At 37.8% G+C, this 19,380-nt stretch overlaps 1 protein-coding gene across 1 annotated transcript in view; it reads right to left on the bottom strand.

The window, feature by feature from the left end:
* Positions 1-352: 352 nt before the first annotated feature.
* GALK1 (galactokinase 1) overlaps positions 353-19,380 on the bottom strand; it is a 211,921-nt gene continuing 192,893 nt past the window's right edge. The window contains exons 5-7 of the mRNA XM_044084936.1: positions 19,157-19,307; positions 15,778-15,940; positions 353-1,735 (exon numbers count right to left, since the gene is read on the bottom strand). Of these exons, the coding sequence (XP_043940871.1) occupies positions 1,664-1,735; positions 15,778-15,940; positions 19,157-19,307 (386 nt within the window). The 3' untranslated portion in view covers positions 353-1,663. The remainder of the gene's footprint in view (positions 1,736-15,777; positions 15,941-19,156; positions 19,308-19,380) is intronic.

Below are 19,380 nucleotides of genomic sequence, written 5' to 3'. Positions count from 1 at the left end.
TGTACAGGCAATGTTGGTGCTCACCAAAACACATATCAGCATGTCTTTGGAATACATGAAGAGCTAAGCACCTTGTGAAAAAACAAAGCTCGCACGTGAATATAGGCAGGACATGCAGATTCTACACATAAGGCTTTCTTGCTGAAAACTGAATTGGAAAGACAAGTGCTGTGAGGCAGCTGTGCTAGCCATACACCAATGTGCAGTCTCCCATTTTTTTATTCAGCTATCAGTGTCTACGGAACTTGAAAATATGCTGAGCAGGGCTTTCCCGGTAAACAAAGAATAAATAAAATAAATAAAAAAAATGTGAGGCAGAAAAAAGCACATTGAACTTGACATTCTTTTTTTATTAATTTATTGCATTTTTGTTTAATCAAAGTAACTATACAAAATATTCCCCAAAATCAAAAACAATTTGCACAGTCAAGAAGCTTAACAGCTAATTTTAGTCAAAATAAGAATATTCAATACTAATAAATTAAAAAAAATTAATATGAATGATTCAAAAATTAATAAAGCAGAGTAAAATAAACTAAAGCAGCATTCTTATTATTAAGGTTCTGTATCATTTTGAACTGGTATAAGTGTTTCTAGATGGAAATATGTTGAAAACTTTAAACTTCCCATGATGCATTTTCTGCATCTCCTTTCTGACGGATTAAACCTCACATTACATAGTACGATCACCTGGTGATGAAAGTGTCCACAGAGTGCTGTCATTCTTGTAAAACTACTGGCACGGTAATGAAGGAATAGCATTTTCTAAATTCATGGCTAACTGGACTATGGTGGGGTATCCCTCCTACAGGCTTGAGGATACTCATTAAGACTTACCATCTTTGTGGGAAATAACACGGTCACAGGAGAATGAGCATCTTGTATGTGAGCTATTCTGTAAAGTTACAGAAGGATATCTCTCATGGAAATATACAAAAATACTGGAATACCACCTTACTCAAGGGCTAGGAACTAATTATAATGTGCAGCTACTCAAGAAAAGGATTCAGCAGCTGCACTGGCAGAGAGAGATAAGACACTAACTTTCACCAGACAAACTGGGTCTGACAAACAACCCAGGTATTGAAGCTGGCATGAGGAGGGTGTGTAAGGAGCAGCAGTTGTTAGCTCACCTGACTTGACAGGGATGAGCCAGAGTTGTTCCACTGGGTGGTCAGTGTAGATGAACCTTGTAGCTGTGGTGCATTGTGTAACCAGAGGTTTGTATGTGCCCCAGAAGAGCAATGACTGCACAAGCCAGAACAATGGCAAAATGAGGAATGTATTGGCATAAATAAAAAAAAAAAAAATCCTGATATCCCCTCCAGTGTATGATGACACCATTATTTGTGCTTAACTCTAGGTTCCTAGAGGAACAGAGGCCAAAACAATGTTAACCCACATGGGGGGGGGGGTGGTTCCATACAGCCACTGTGCAGGGAAAACGCTAGATGATCATTGTGGGATACAGACTCTCATAATAAAAACAGGATTCAAAGACTTTCTGGTGGATGAATAAACCAACCTGGATTTCACACCCATTTTTTGTGTGTTATGTTACATTGACAGCAAAAATAACCATTATATTAAACATGGGTTCTCCTTGAGCAAGCACAAGGGAAAACTTTGGTTCCTTCTAACAAGTCACTTTCTGAATGAGCAGTCACAGGTTTAACACACTTGCTCCATCAGATGGCTTTGTAACATAAAAACTTGCTTTGCCACTGTAGTTCTCCTGTAAAGATAAAACCATAACATATTTTTGTCACTGAACTAGATGTGCATTACCATTATACAAGATTAGTTAGTTCTATGAAAGGCAAATATATAACAATGCATGGAGCACTTTAAGAATTTAGAAATGCTCTTCGTCCATGTACTACATGTCCTTATGGCTTAGTTTATTTGTAAAATGAATCCTATACATTATTTACATTCTGCAGTACCAGTACGCCAATGCTATTCATATATATCATGTGTGCACTGTACCACTGCACCTACCACTGTGATGTGTTCACTGTATCACTGCACCCACCACTGTACTGTGTGCCTTGTACCACTGCACCCACCACTGTGTTGTCTGCCCTGTACCACTGCACCCAACATTGTGCTGTGTGCAGTGTACCACTGCAGCCAACACTGTGCTGTGTGCACTGTACCCAACACTATGTCTTCACTGTAGCAATGCACTGCACCGAACACTATATTGTCTGCACTGTACCACTGCACCCAACACTATGCTGTCTGCATTGAACTGTGCTGTACCCAACACTATGCTGTCTGCACTGAACCACTGTACCAAACACTATGTTTTGTGCATTGTACCCAACACTATGCTGTCTGCACTGTACCCAACACTATGTCTTCACTGTAGCAATGCACTGCACTGAACACTATATTGTCTGCACTGTACCACTGCACCCAACACTATGCTGTGTGAACTGTATCCCTGCACTATACTACTGCACTGTATCCATGCAGTCTGCACTGTACCCAACACAATGCCATGTTTACAGTAGCATTTGGGAAGTATGAAGAAGGACCCAGCAATGGCAGCATTACAATAACAAACTAAGAAGTGGTGAAAAGGGATGAAATATTTTGCAATACGACTCTCAAAAGAAGCATATAACTATGCTGTTAGCTAAGGTGAAGATGCACCTATGCAGTATGCAAGGATCTGGGCAGCCTATGTTGACAAAGCAGTTATCTGCTAGCAAAAGTCAAATCATGAAAGGAAACAAATATCCTTATAAAAGATGAGATATTTTTGAGAACAGTCATTACCTGCCGACCATACAAAAGAGTTGCACTAGGACATGTATGCCACTATACTGTGACATAATTCTCCCAACCTACCACTAAGACCTGTGCTATCAGTCCACGACAGGAACAAGAAAATGAAGATCCTGAGAAAACACCAGAGCAAAAATTTAATTCTGCCCGAACACTGAGACATTGAGTGTGTTTTGTAAGGTAACAAGCAAAAACAGCTTAGATGAGGCCTTGATACACAGATTTGTCAAAGCAGAACACAAGACACTCCTACTTGAATTATCTATCTCTAATAACCTGAACAGCATATATACATGAACAGCTTTGTATGTTCTAGTAGTATCCCATACATGTGTGCTCGGATTGTAATGCATACTTACTATGTAGCCTGGGTCGTGGACAGAAGATCTTTGCACCAACCCACTTACATAGAAACAAATGATACCCCCATCCCTGAAAGAATGGCTCCAGCAAATACAAGGCAATATGCAAAACCAGAGAGGCAAGTGGCAGATAAGCACACATGGTGCATCTTTTATACTGCGTTTGTTGCAGTTTCTTAACAAACATGCTAATTCTTACATCCCATTACAAATGCTTTATTTATATGTATTAAATTCAATCAGTGCTTTTCATTCTACAACCATCTCAGAAGAGTGGTCCATGCATCTAAAGCCTATTCTGTGTAAAATACTTAACCATCTGGATTTGTCCTGCATTTTTCACTTGTGCATTTTTTGTTCTTGAATATGTCCTCATCTGAAAAGCACTGCCTTCCTAGACTTTACTAATTTCTTTCAATGCTTCCCTTTCACACCTCCTTTCTTTATTCCATGGTACACATACCAAACATCAAGTCTTTGGGTGTAGATCTTGTATAGCAGTTTTGCTTCCCTCCACTGCACAGGTTCTGTTTTGTCAATATCACTGCAGAAATTAGTGAATTAAGTAAGTGCAGTTTTGTGATAAAATCAAAAGGATGTGGATTAAAAACATCTCATACTAGAAAAAGAATCAAAACATCTCAATCTGTGAGGGAACAGATATATGAAGATTCAAGGTTTGTATGTGCTGGAATCAGAATCAACATCCTTATTTTAATAGGTAGTAGACTCTGGAAGGGCGACGGAGCATCAGACCTCTCAAATGTCCCTATTTTGGAGAAATGTTACTATTTTCAGGCCTGATTTACACCCGCACACGATGCACATATTTTGGCAGGTAAGGCCCTATTTTCAGGCTTGATTTATCTCTTCACACAATTTTCTGCATACCCCTCTTCACACACACACACACACACACACACACACACACACACACACACACACACACACACACACACACACACACACACACACACTGCTTGAAGCAGTAATACATGGGAAACCACACTACATGTTCAATAAATTATTGGCACCAATAATTTAAAGAAAGTGGACACACATCTTACATCTCCATGTTGTAGAATAAAAAATAAATTATCTTGTGTGCTACAATTCTACAATACAATTCATTAAAGTCTACAGATTTTACACTGTAGTGTATCACTTTCATGTGTTTCTGAGTAGTATCCCACATTAATACTGGAATTAGGAACAGTTATATGCTATTTGGTATTCTAATTTCACACTAATTATACGGCCACATTTTTGGCTAGATTTACCTACTTTTCAAGGGCTTTTCTAACTTTCAATGTCTGTAGGTTGAGAGCCATGTAGTGCATCTATTTTTACAGGTCAAATAGAACTGGTGGGAAGGGAGGCCAAGAGGAGGGCCATAGCCATACAGCATCTGAAATAAGGAACGACCCATGCAGTTTAAAGCTAACAATTGAAGCTATGAAGAGTGTATTCCATTCAAGCCTTAACATAGCCATATGAACTCTGCTGCAAACACAGACATTTATTTCACTCATTTACTGATTTTGTTGACCAGATAAAACAGCTGGCCTAAGGATTTTTTTCTGTCATGACTTGATGTGCGGTGATCTTGAAGGCAGAATATATGAATAGAAGGTGGTATGGAGGACAACCATCATGTTGGGGGGGGGGGGTTACAGTGTTCCCTCCCCACAAAAAATACATTATAGGTATAACAGCATTTTTTGGAAGTTGCTGCTTTTGTTGTAATTGCAGTTTACGTTCCTTCACACTTTTCAAAGTATATAAATATGGAGCTCAAAAGATTTTCAGTACAATGGAAGTTTCATCAAGTTGCTCTGATCTTAACCACACCCAGAATTATAGTCAAATCTAGAGACCAGCACAGACAGAAATAAGAGTATTAACAGGGACTTTTAAATCAGATTCACCATTAGCTTTACAGAGAATGTAGAAAACCATTTTGCCTGCTCAGTCACTGATGGATCAGGAAGTAAAATGTAGAATCCCTACATTTACACCTTTATCTTGATTTATTGTACTGTGGAGTTTTATGTAAATTCTCAACTGTTGAACCAAAAAATCTGGACACAAAGCAGGCACTATAACTGGTGTATAATCCACTCGTTTAATAGACAAACACTTTTGCCACACAAAATTTAAAAAAAAGCGTTTTCATGCAAGTATCACTCAGACTTCATCAGATAATTCATTAATGGTAAAACCCAATTTTTATAATACCGTCAATCAACCATTAATCCACAATTGAAATTTAAGGGTACGCAATACAAATGCACTTATTCAAAATGCAATAGGACCAAAAACAATACTTTTTCTTGTACCTTTTTATACTGTTAAAATACATAAAAAATACTAAAAATAAGTAAATAAGCTTAAACAAAAAGCTTTTTATTATATTATTATTATGTCAGGCTAATATCATTTAGTCCAGGGGATCTGTTGGCCTTCAACACGACCTGCCAAAAGGAGGCATTTTAATAATCTTTCCATTTTTTCCCACATAGAAAAACAGAAAGATTATTAAAACGCAGAATTTATGAACATTTGATTGATGTCAGGAACAGGAACACTAAAAATGCCCTTTTTAGACAAACTGTTGAATGTCCAAACGCAAGTTTTTTATTTTTTGTTTTAGAAATGGTACCCAGGGACATTAGGGGTGGTCCCTGGGAAACAAAACTAGAATACAGGGAAACCTTTTGGCAGATTGTGTGGAGGCCAGCAGACCCTCTGGACTAATTTATACCATTTCATTAGTACCTTTGCTTAAGTTAAGATCTGCCAAATTATAGAAATAATATTATTTCTCATACACACCCCCCTTTTTCATTCATCCAGCTTGACATAGTAATAATATAATAAAAAACTTTTTAAGCTTATTTACTTATTTTTAGTATTCTTATGTATTTTAACAGTATAAAAAGGAACAGGAAAAAGTATGGCTTTTGGTCCTATTGCATTTTGAACAAGTGCATTTGTATCATGTACCTTTAAATTTTAATTGTTGGATTAATGGTTGATTGACAGTATTATAAAAATGGGGTTTTATCATTAATGAATTATCTGATGAAGTCTGAGTGATACTTGGATGAAAACGCATTTTTTATTTTGTGTGGCATTAATTTTAGAGTTTTTGTCTATTAAACGAGTGGATTCTACACCAGTTATAGTGCCTACTTTGTGTCCAGATTTTGTGGTTCTTGGTGTTATTTTTGCTGGACATATTCCTGTTTCGTTTGCATACCATATAATATGGAGTCTCCTGAAAGGCACAATTCCCTAGTAACCGTTTGGAAGGATACAAAGGGTCCGAGGTTGGTGAATTTTGGAAAATCGCAGGTCAATTGACCTAACTGGTAAATTTGTTAACCCCTATAGGACATGGGTTATCTGTTTTATTTTCTAATGCTTCCCTTCCCGGTAACCAGGAAGTATTGCTCCATTCAGGACTGCAGTGACGTAATGTGATGGCACAGAACAACTAATTGGATGGGGAAGATGACAACACCAACGCATTACTCATTAATGTGGAAGTATGGAATTTAATGCCTGCTATTTTTCAGACTCAGTGAGATGCTGCATTACATCCAGAAAGTGGAAAAGGACTTTTCAACCATGAACAAGTGGATTTAAATACTTGGCTTCGTAATAAGCCTATGTTTCAAAAGCGCTCTGTTAACGATATGAATGGGGGAAACAATAACATGTTTAGGGACAGTTTCAGCAAGTTACATGACATTTTATTAAGACTCTCAGTATAGACCATCTTTTCTTAAACAAATTCATAAATCTTGGTGTGGTACCCAAGGGCCTTCGGGTCTTTAAGTACCCTAATAACATTTGTGTTGGCTCTGATTTCCACAATTATTTGATTAATATTTTTGATCAATGTGGATTAGAAATATTAAAAGCCATTATTAAGAATACTGAAAGGGAAATGGCTACTTTACAGGAACAAATTGATGGACTGAACCAATGTATTGCTAACAATTTAATGTTTGCTACTGAAGTAGAAAAAGCTAGATATTATGATGTCAGTCATTTTGTGGATGAAAAATGCACTGAGATTCTAAACAGGAAATATAAAAAAATAGACAGGGAGATTAAGGAATACAGGGAGGGCAAACACTATCCACCCCCCCCCCCAAAGATATAGTTTAACAGTCAGTATTCCCGGGGAGGTAATTTTGTACGGGCCTCGAATTCTTCACACCAACTGGGAACTGACAACAATGGTGAAGTTATACATGACCAAGAGACCTACAATACAGGGGAACATGATGATTACAACACCCCTAATGATTATACCCCTCCACGTAGGTCAGAGAGGCTTAGAGATAAATACAACGGTAACCATTTTTACAGGGACAATTACAAGCAGAAAGAAGGGGGGTTCAGGGGTAGACACGTTAGACCCTGAATTAACTGAAAACGGGCATGTTAGACATGAAAACAAAGTTGTCAGCTAGCAGGGTTTTCACATTTTTAACTACAGTTGTTTGGACATTACACTAGATTATTTTAATTTGTTCATGAAGGGTTTTAAGTTTATCCCTCTGAAAAAAGTAACCTTCCCCAGGTTATATTAGACCTGAAGATGTTCATAAGGAAGCCTAATTTGGAAAACGTGTTGGGGGGGGGGGGCTCCCCTTCTTCAGTCTGCTCTATTTCTCCAAGAAAACCTAGTATCTTTAACCCTCTCTACATTCTCAGCTGAGAAATTTGGAGTTGGTTATTGAGAAGTAAATTAGAAAACCTTAAAGGGAAAATAAAATCAGGTGCAATTATATACTGGTGAAAAAAGGTTGTCAACAGAATTGTGTTCTAACCCACTCATCAGGGTCATGGAACCTGATAAGGGTGGTGGTATTGTCCTAAGGGACAAAATTCTGTATGAGGCTAAGATGTTAACTATTCTTAATGATGAAAGCAGGTACAGTAAGGTATCTTTTAATGAAATTAACATCTCTTATAAAAAAAAACAGATCTTGCCTTGAAGAACCTGTTTGACCAAGGAGTCATAGATTTTGACACCTATACACATTTGGAAAATGAAAAACCAAGAGTCAGTTCTATTTCTGGAATACCTAAGTTCCATAAAGATGCTTTGGACCCTCCACTTAGACCAATTATGGCCTCTGAAGGGTCTAAAACAGCACCCGTGGCTAAATATCTTGATTGGAAATTAAAAACATTGTGAAAAGGGGAAACGCATTTTGAGGGACTCTTGGGATTTTTTTATGTAGGGTCAAGTCTGAATATTTTTCCAATAATTTGAAGTTTGTTACTATAGATGTGGTAGACTTATTTTCTATAATCCCACAAGATACAGGTTTGGAATTATTAGAAAAGGCACTTAGAAAAAACTCGTCGGTCTCTGAAAATGATATTTTTCTCAGCCTAGAACTGGCTGAACTTGCTCTCAAGAATAACTTCCTGTTCTTTGAAGGGGAATTTTTCTGACAGGAACAGGAAGTAGCGATGGGGGCCAGTTGTGCCCCCACTTATGCCAACATCATTCTATCTGTATGGGAACAAGTTCATAAGTTCTTGCCACTATTCCAGTTGTTGGAAGATCCATACTAAATACCTAGACGATATCTGTGTTTTTTGGGATGAGAGTCTTGACATACTTGATTTCATTCAATACTTGACACAAACTACAACCTTTTTGAAATTTAGGCACAAGGTGACATTTGACCATCTTAATTACTTGGACATGTCTATTCACAAAACTCAAGGTGGTTTCAAATCTACTATTTTTAGAAAGGAGACCTTCTCAAATACATACATCAGTTATTCTAGTGCACATCCGGCATTTCAGAAGGGGATCATCAAGGGGCAATATGTTCGAGCCAGTTGTATGACCTTATTAGAAGAGGATTTCCACAAGCAGTGCACTACATTGGAGAATATGTTTGTGGAGAGGGGCTATCCTAGGGATATGATCCGAAGGGTCAGCAATGAGATTTTTCAGGGTAGAAAGGAAAAATACCCCCCAATTTTAGACTCAGGATTTCTTTCATCAAAAAAACATAACAGAACAGAAAGCCTCTGAGCATGGATATGGCAGGGGTTTTGTTACTAATTTTAGTGGGGATGCCTACCACATAAAAAATATTTTGAAAAAAGAATGGCAGCAATTTTCTGAACTTACAGATTTAGACAACCTGAAGAAGAAACCTTTTAAGGTGTTTTTTTAGGAAAGGGCAAAATATTAAGAATTTGTTAGAATATGCTCAACACATGCACATTTATTCCCACAGAAAGGGTGGTACCTACAAATGTGGAGCTTGCCCACAGTGAAGTTATATTTTGCACAAGGAAGAATTCTTTTTAACAGCTAGAAACAAACTTTTGACAGGCAAATATATCCTAATTGCAACTCACAGGGGCTTGTCTACTTGGCCACCTGTAACTTCTGTGAAGCTTTTTATGTGGGAAAAATGGAAAGATTATTAAAATGCAGAATTTATGAACATCTGAATGATGTCAGGAAGAGGAACACCAAAAATGCCCTTTTTAGACATACTGTTGAATGTCCAAATGCAAGTTTTTTATTTCTTGTTTTAAAAATGGTACCCAGGGACATTAGGGGTAATCCCTGGGAAACAAAACTAGAATACAGGGAGACCTTTTGGCAGGTCGTGTTGGAGGCCAACAGACCCCATGGACTAAATTATACCATTTCATTAGTACCTTTGCTGAAGTTAAGATCTATCAAACTATAAACTTGATATTTTTCACAAACACACTACCCTTTTTTATTCATCCAGCCTTACATAGTAATAATATAATAAAAAACTTTTTAAGCTTATTTACTTATTTTTAGTATGTTTATGTGAAAGAACACAGTGAGATTAGTTTAGTAGTATTTTTTCTACATCAGCGAGATTCTATCCAGCTGTGTTATTTTTATATTTCCTGTGACTGGAAACTCTGATGTTTAGTATTCTCCTGTTCTCTATTTTATTATCCATTATTAAATAGTTTTATACCTTTTCATGGTGGCTAGTCTTTTAGAGAATATGTTTAACATCTTGAGAGTACTTGTGCTTATTTTAGTGACACTGTGGCCACTCCGATAAGCCTTACTGCTTTGGTCACACACAACCATTTATATCAGTATTAATTTGGCAGAGTATAATTAGTTACCTTTGCTGTGGAGTATTTGACTGGTGGCAGCAATCTACCTTACAGTCTGGAGAGAGGAGGCAGATTGTTAGTCTGTGTCAGCCTTTTCCAGGTGTGTGTGCCTGTGTATATGTGTGTGTGTGTGTGTGTGTGTGTGTGTGTGTGTAAAAAATCAGATATTCAAGAGTGTGTGTGTGTGTGTGTGTGTGTGTGTGTGTGTGTGTGTGTGTGTGTGTGTGTGTGTGTGTGTGTGTGTGTGTGAAAAAATCAGATATTCAAGAGTGTGTGTGTGTGTGAAAAAATCAGATATTCAAGAGTGCGTGTGCGTGTGTGTGTGTGTGTGTGTGTGTGTGTGTATCATATATTCAAGTGTGTGTGTGTGTGTGTGTGTGTGTGTGTGTGTGTGTGTGTGTGTGTGTGTGTGTGTGTGTGTGTGTGTGTGTGTGTGTGTCAGATACTTGGAAATGGGACACATTGCTCCAAGTTAAATCTTAGTTAAGTCTTGTTTGGGATCTGGAGAAAGTGTCCAGTCCCAGGTCTGGAGCAGTTTCCCTTTGTGCTCTTGAGGGAAACTGCATTTGATGCAGACAGCTGCATTTGAAGTACTGTGTAAATCCATTCCAGTGTTCTTAGTGACTCGATTACTGTCCCGGGGTCAAGAGGGGCCATTAGAGTAACTTTTATTATACAACTGAAAAGTTTCTGGTGCCTTGATTCTGCAGATTTTAAGGAAACAAACAGAATGTGCACGTTAATATGCACTTTTAAGAATATGTCAAGCAACTGGAGGGTTTTCTGTCTGCTTTATTCTCTTCTGAGTCTCTGACAGATCCTTAGTCTAAGGAAGCAGCCAAGCAGTAAAGTGAAGCCAACTGCTGTCCAAATGAGGGTGATTTTCTCTACTGCCAAAGACCCAAGTGTCTGAAACCACCTCTTTAACTTAGCTTAATTTTATTTTATTCATTTGTTAGCTATTTATCTAAACTGCTCTATCTCAATTTTCAGCAAAGACTCATGACAAAATGCCAATGGAAATGCAATACATATGGCAGTTTTGAATAAACTATGAACCGGCATATTTATGAGGTTGAAGGAAACTAGTGTACCTGGAGAAAAACCCACAAAGATAAGGAGAGAACATGCAAACTCCATGACTAGTGGTAAGAAGTGAAACCCAGACCCTTAAGCTGTAAGACTCTCAAACACTGAGATTCCATCCTTCCTTCTACATAACAAGAATTCGTTGTATTAATTTTATTTCTTGTTTTGTTGATTGGGTTCCAGTCCCTTGTCTACAGCTCCAGAAGGAAGAAGCAAAATTGATTTCATGACATTTAATTATGTCTTGACTTAGGAACGGGGTCCATTTCTAGCAAGATATGTAAAAATCTAAGCAGTTGGAGAAATTAAACTGAAAATAGCTTAGGCCATATCATTTGATGCAGGCACATACCTAAACTGGTTCACTGGATGCATCAGTAGCACAGCTGAAGTCACACAGGGCTGTAAGAAAATCCACCGATGAAGCCACTGTAAGGGTCTTTTCCAGTGACTACTTGATTCCACAGTCAGGGAGCGCTGTCATTTTTTTCAGGACCTGGCCCATAGGGATGGTCTAGATGTGGAATATATGCATGACCCAGATGCAAAAGAACAGCCTCTTACCCATATTGTTTGGACTAAATATACAACAGCAAGCTTGAATGTGATTTGGCTTTCTGGAGCTTGTGCTGAACAAGAGATGATGCAGGAATGGACTGGAATATTTAGTGGGTATCACTCCACTACATACAGTTTTTATAAATGGTATCTTCCCTCTTAGGAGGACATCCTTAGGGAGCTGCTCCTTGGACAGATGTTGGTTGGGTGAAGTCATAAAAAACAAATCCAAGTACAAAGTGGACTTCAGGAGTCTGACAGTCACCACACAAGAGCAGTCATCAGGAGAGACTCATTATCCTTGTCTGTCTTGGACACAAGGACTTCAAGATCCTCAGTTCTCCTTCTCAGAAACAGTATAACGGAGAGGGAGACACTACCTCCAGCAAAGAGGTATCCTGATCTCACCAAATGTGCAAGATAAGTGAATGGCAGGTAGGTGTTGGGTGTCAGGCAACAATGCCCGAGTACTTGCAGCAATGCATGCTGGAAGTTCTGCTTGGTTTTCACAGGCTTGTGTAAGACCTAACTTCTGCATCGACCCATGGCCCCAAAGGTTGTGCTAACATGCTAATGAGGAGAGATGCAACTAGACACTGCACACACCATCCAAACACTGCATTGTGCAGCCAATACCTGGGCCATATCCATGGACTCACTGTAGGTTCATAGGTAAGTACTAGGCTAGCTGCCCTTGCAGGCAATTTTAAGCCTATTAAATTTCCCTTTTTGTGCTCGAGAAACCTATCCCATTTGGTTACAGATTGGCCTTACCCATCCCATGGTCGATTATATATTACTCCTAATGAGAATAACTAGGATCATACTATAGATAATTGGAGGAGACCATGAGTGGGATAAAGCATTTAAAGAGTGGCCTCTGTCCACTGCTAGTAGAGGGGGCAGTTCTGGGGTAACTGTTCTGTTTCCCATCCATAGAGCTAAGCTGCATTTGAACCAAGAGCAGAAGGATCATCATGAGTCTCCTCAATCCTACTCGGAGATCTCCTTCTCAGCTTGATGAGAGGTCAAATGATAAGCTTCCCCTGCATTTTGGACGCAGATCCTTAAGGAGAATAACCACCACCATACAGAATATTATATTCATAATTATTTTATTATTATATTATATTATTAGTAACATTGATCATTGAAACTGCTGCACCCACTGACTAAAGTGTCTTGCATACAGAGACACACAAAGTTCTAAAATATCAGGATCTGCAGGCAGAAAGGGGAGCAGTGTGGAAGAAAGACACCCAGACAGTTCCAACAGTAGTAGGAGCAATGGGTTTTATAAAAAAAAATTTACAGTGGTATTTAGATATGTTACCAATACATGTAACTCCATACAAACTGCAGAAGTTGTCATTACTGGGCACGTTGCGGGTGCTGCAAAGAGCACTACTGGCTAACATCAAAGACTGAAACAATACTAATTTCATGAACTTTAATCATACTTTGACTTAGGAATGTGGTCCAGTCCCATCATGGTATTAGAAACTCAAAAGACTTGGAGAAATTAAAAAATATATATTATATTCATAAAAAGGAACCAAAGTAGTGGGAGCAAATAATTAGAGATGGGAATGTACAAGGTGAAGAACAACTCTGGACTGCAGGCTAGAGACTGCCTTCCCTATAAGGGATTGATAACAGTATAGACAAACAAAGAGAAAGGGAAGTCCTAAATGAAAGACCTGCTCTGGTAGAGTTTTTAATTGAATCTAGGACAAAAATGTTATTAAAAAGGGGATAATTAGTAGAACATATACAATACTGCACGATTACTACAAGAATCAATCAGAGGAGGTTAGAAAAAACTGAAGACAGACTAGGAAAGCATTTTACAACGGGTGGACATATATATGGCTCCCAAGAATGTGACAAAGTCCAGAAGGCTTAGGATTTGTGCATGGAGGTGTTTGCATAGGGATTTTTATACCCCAAGAAGACTTTAGAGAGTGTTCTCAGATAAACTGAAAATGCTGGATGGGTGACAGGAAAGCAAGCGGTAACTGGGGACAAGCTTTTTGTAAGTATAATGATTTGGCAGATTAAAAAAAAAAATCCCTACAAAGTTGTATATTAGACATACTGTGGGGAGAATGTCTAACTAAAGAAATTATTCTTTTGAGCAGAGACACAGGATCCGAATTGCATAGAATAGTAACGCATAGTTAAGTTCAATGCTGTTGGCTGTCAAACAGCAGTTACTAAAAATGGAAATAAAAATCTAAACCAATCTTGACCAAAGGATCTGCATCACATAGTCGAAGTTCCATAACTCCGAACACCTAATGGTCAAACCATTATGTTTGAAGTTACAAAACTTCGACTACGGAAAAAAAAAAAAAAAAAAAACAACGGACAGCAAAATAAATAGTTGTAAGCACACCCCCCCACACCCTCCACTATTTAAATATACCAACTCCAAGATCGCACCACATTGAACAAAATGGAAACCTCCGCTTATGGAGATTTCCATTCAAACGCTCGAAATTTTACAAATTCGAACTTATGGTCTCAACCATAAGTGGTTCGAACTTGCAGAAGTTCGACTACGGGATAAGAACCCTTGACCAAAGTAATGAATACTGTAAAGATCAAAGAATTTGAGGTGGGATCTTTAGAAAAGGGAAAGAGGAAATTATACAAAAATAAATGGAATTTTTGGAAACAATACACACAGAATAATGTTCAGGAGGAGGAGTGAAGTTTAAAGGAAGGCAATAATTGTTTTATGCAGTACTGAACTGAAAGACGGTTGTTATAAAGAAAGAAAACGTAATGGATACTGTGTGTGTAAATGTTAAAATATTAAGTGGTTTGTTTTCTTTTCTATTAATTTGTGTGTGTGCCTATGTCAAGTGAAATTTTAATAAAGGCGGTTAAAAAATGATTCTGAGGTGAATCACAGACCCTTTATGGGGAAGGTGGAGGTTAAGGCTCACTTAGAGTGAGGTTGTAAGGCACATTCAGGTTTCAGAAACAAAACTGTGGAAAAGGCAACAATAACACCCAGGGATATAGATCCCAAGGAGGATGCCCAAGTTCACTTCTCCTACCTCACTTGCTCTTAATCAACAAAAGATGTGAGGTCATTCCCTCACTGGTTGAGGGGTCATTGTTGGCAAAGACTGTAATTTTGTGATTGGAAACTCTGGGCAGTGCATACAGAGCTTTTACTTTCTCCCATATGTTTAACACAACTGGGATGGCTGAAAGGGCCATCCTGTTAGTCACTGTGTTTGCCATCTTTCAAAGCTGCCATAGTCTGTGATTATGACAAAGGTGTACATGTTCTCTTATCTTCTCTTGTGGCTGGTTAAAGAGCAGACATGTGCGAGTGTTTAACAATGGCCATCTCTTACAAGCAATGAAAGCAGTGCTGCTGGGAGTCCTGCCATATGCTATTATAACCACAGGAATGCTTAAAGCGTTGCTGCAGTTTTAGACATCAACTGTGGGAACTTCACAATGATGTACATCAGCACTAAAAACTGAAAAGAGCTCTGGTTTTGTGTACCCTCCTGGGCTGGCACATGACACATGACATCACATCATGCGCTAAGTCAGGGACATGACAAGAAGAAATCTCAAATGCTATCCACTGCAGCTTCAAAGTCAGATAAAGCCATTTTACCTCACTGTGCCTTTGTAGTAAAAACTATAAGTACGAGCAACCAAACTTAAATTAAAAGCTTAATTCTGCAGAATGCATGATTCACAAATTTTCAGTATACTGTTTTTGTAACATTTCAGGTACACAGTTGGCAAAAATTACTTCCCCACATGATTGTTTTACCTTGACTTGTTGAATAGCTTTCTCCACAGCCCCGGCTTCCACTAGAGAGACAGTACATCCTCCAAAGCCACCTCCTGTCATTCGACTACCATAAACACCTTCCACCTTCATTGCCAGTTCAACCAGCTCATCTAGTTCTGCACAGCTAACGTCGTAGTCGTCCCTGCAAATGCAAATTAAAACAAAATATTTGATAGGTAAACGATGCAAGACTTACAGCAGATCTTCAGTGGAATCTCAGTCACTGCCTGCTGCTTAACTAAAGTCTGTGTCAAATTTGAAAAGTAGGCCCTCTCCCTCATGATGGACATGGCATTATGAGAGAGATGGATTTAGTCAACTATGTAGATTCGCTGAACTGATGATAATGAAGCAGGGGCTTAGAATATCATTTTCAAATAATCACAATTACTTAAAAATAAAATACATCATCTAAGTTACTAAAAAAGTGAGTCTCCACTATGTAAGTAAATAAAAAATGAATATATATTAATCCAAGATGCATTAGTGATTATGGAGATACAGTAATACATTTTCATTTCTGGGAAGTCTGCATTATAGTTTAGTCTCAACTGGGGAAGTGAGTGGTTTACATATGCTGTATTCTATATGTCAGTGGAAGGAGGTATAGTACTGTATATGTATACATACACACACATTTTATACACACACACACACATATATATATATATATATATATATATATATATATATATATATATATATATATATATATATATATAGACATATACATAGTGGATAGAAAAAGTTTACACACCCTTGTTAAAATGCCAGATTTTTGCGATATAAAAAATAAGACCAGAATAAATCATTTCAAAACTTTTCCCACCTTTAATGTGACCTATAACCTGTACAATTTAATTGAAAAACAAACAAATCTGTTAGGGGAAAAATATAAAAAATAAAAAACCTACAATATGCTGGTTGCATAAGTGTGCACACCCTTAATCTAATACTTCGTTGTGTGTACAAACCTTTAACCTAATACTTTGTTGAAGCACCTTTTGATTTAACTACAGCATTCAGTCTAGGAACATTGGGAGCGGGTTGTTGCATCTTGGACCAGAGAGGAAAGCTCATTTGCAGTAATGCAAATGCAGTAGCCACATTTTCAGATGATCTATAATATTCTGAATATAGAAAAGTGCTATTCAGGTACTCCTCATTAATCCCTGTCAAAGCTGTCTTGTGCTGTTTTTTTTTTTTTAAATATTCAAGTAAAAAACATATGGACCAGTTCCTTAGTAGAAAATACATATAATGGGTTACTGGATGGGCTCTCTCCTTCAAAACTCCATAAGTGCTGAAGGTTTTCTGTCAGAGACAAACAGTGACAGTGCAGTGTAATGGCAGTGATGTGACACTTACAGTGCGAGTCTATAGGATTTTCTAAAATTGCCGAGCAAGGGAACTGCTGCTTCTGGAAGGATCTTTAAAACCCCACACCACCTGCTGATGCAGCAGTGTCCCTAGACACACCAAACCACCAAGGATTATTCCTCAGTATTCCTGTCAATCTCTTAGTACTAGAATCAGGGACAAAGGCAAAAATAATGGAGCAACAAAGCCCCAAAATTCTGTAGAGATCTTACATTTTGCTCTTATCAACTAAGAAAGTTTTGAGAATACCAGGTTTTATATTGTCATGCATTTTCTGTAGGATATGAAGTTTGAAACTTTAGTCATTTAGTTAGTGACTGCAATCCTCAATGATGGTCAGCAAACCACAGATTTTATGAGATGGACTGAAAATATAAGACAAAAATGTGGACATTTGTGAAATTCTGGGGAGTCGAGAGGTATACTTCGCTAGTAGCCAACAATAGTTATTTTCTGGAAGGTTCCCTATGAGAAGTGCATCACCCAATCCTTCAGGTACCAACATATTTAAGAAATAAACTATGATTATAATAAATAAAATGTGTTTTGTAGAGGCACTGTGCCCATTCACCCCCGCTACTTATAAATACTAATTTTAAGATTCCTCTAGGAATACTCAAAGACACCTCAACCTTAGACTTTGTGTGTGTGTGTGTGTGTGTATACACATACACATACATACGTACATATATATATATATATATATATATATATATATATATATATATATATATATATATATATATATATATATATATATATATACACACACACATATATATATATATATATATATATATATATAATATATATGTGTGTTTGCATGTGGGTCCACTTTTAAATCCTGAAATACCAAAATCTCGAGTTTTTAAATACCAAACTCAAAACATCGAGATTTCAGTATCTTAAAATTTAAAAGTGGCCCAAGAAAGAAAGAAAAAGACACAGCTAAAAAAATGTGTTTGCAGGGGGGCAAGTCCCCTGCATCCCCCACACCCCCCTAATTAAATATACCAACTCCGGGACTGCGCTAGAGTGAAGAGAATGGTAATGCTCCTTTTGTACTTACCGTTCTCTTCACGGTAGTGCGATCTCGGAGTTGGTATATTTAAGTATGGGGGTGTGGGGGTGCAGGGGGGCTTGCCACCCTGCAAACACATTATCTTAGGTTTTTTTTTTTTTTTTTTTGGACCACTTTTAAATTTCGAGATACCGAACTCTCGATGTTTGGAGTTCGGTATCTCAAAACTCGAGATTTTGGTATTTCTGGATTTAAAAGTGGACTCGTGTGCATGTACATGGATGTATATATTCCCCTAGTTTTGCACCGCCACCCCCCCCCCCAAAGATCAAATTATAATCCTTAGAAATGAAATAGACCCCCCCCCCACCAGGAGAAAGGGGAATTTTTTTTTTAATTCAAGCCATAGAAATTATATGGTGTGCTGATTTATCCCAGCCTGTCAGATGACTCATTCTAAGGCACAGCATCCTGTTAACATAGTTAGAAAACTATTAAATATGTTTTAACAGAATTCCAGGATACCACCCACAAATTTCAAAAATGTATTGTCACATCCATTCAATATTTTGATATAGGTTTCTAAATAATAGCAAAGCAAAACACTAAATTCAAAAAATATCTCAGTTTTCATACCATCTAAGAAAAATAGGACATTTTTTACCTTTTCAGTACCTTCTTCCAATACAACACAGTCTACAAATTACATTATACTACAACTGCTCATTTTATTCCAAAAAAATATGAAAACATGGTGCTCGTACTACCCTGTAAAAACACAAATTGCTCGGCAAAATTTGCATAAATCATCTGAAAGATACAAACTGTTCAACTGCATCTTTTTTAAAAAAATGACATGCTTACTAAATGCTAACTATAGCTGTGTTACCACTCAGCAGCTCTTTATGTAACTGTGAATCTCTGTCTGTCTGTCTACGCTATGCAATTGTATAATACCTCAGCGAGTTGTGACTCTCCACCATCAGTTTCCCAAACTCCTGGTAGTTGCCTTCTTTAAGAGCGTCTGCTGCCCTGACAGTTCTGACGATCTCTCCTATGACATGGCGGGCTCTTCGATATACAACTTCATCCAGCTGGTCCTTCTTGGCTGCAACACACAAACAGTTAGCCACAGGCTCCCACAGCAAGTAAATATGTTTTGTGGCAGACTACACTGCTGT

The sequence above is a fragment of the Protopterus annectens genome, chromosome 10.part0 (assembly GCF_019279795.1).
Source record: "Protopterus annectens isolate FY-2018-M chromosome 10.part0, PAN1.0, whole genome shotgun sequence".
NCBI classification, from domain to species: Eukaryota; Metazoa; Chordata; order Ceratodontiformes; family Protopteridae; genus Protopterus; species Protopterus annectens.
This window is presented reverse-complemented; position numbering and strand designations above follow the sequence as displayed.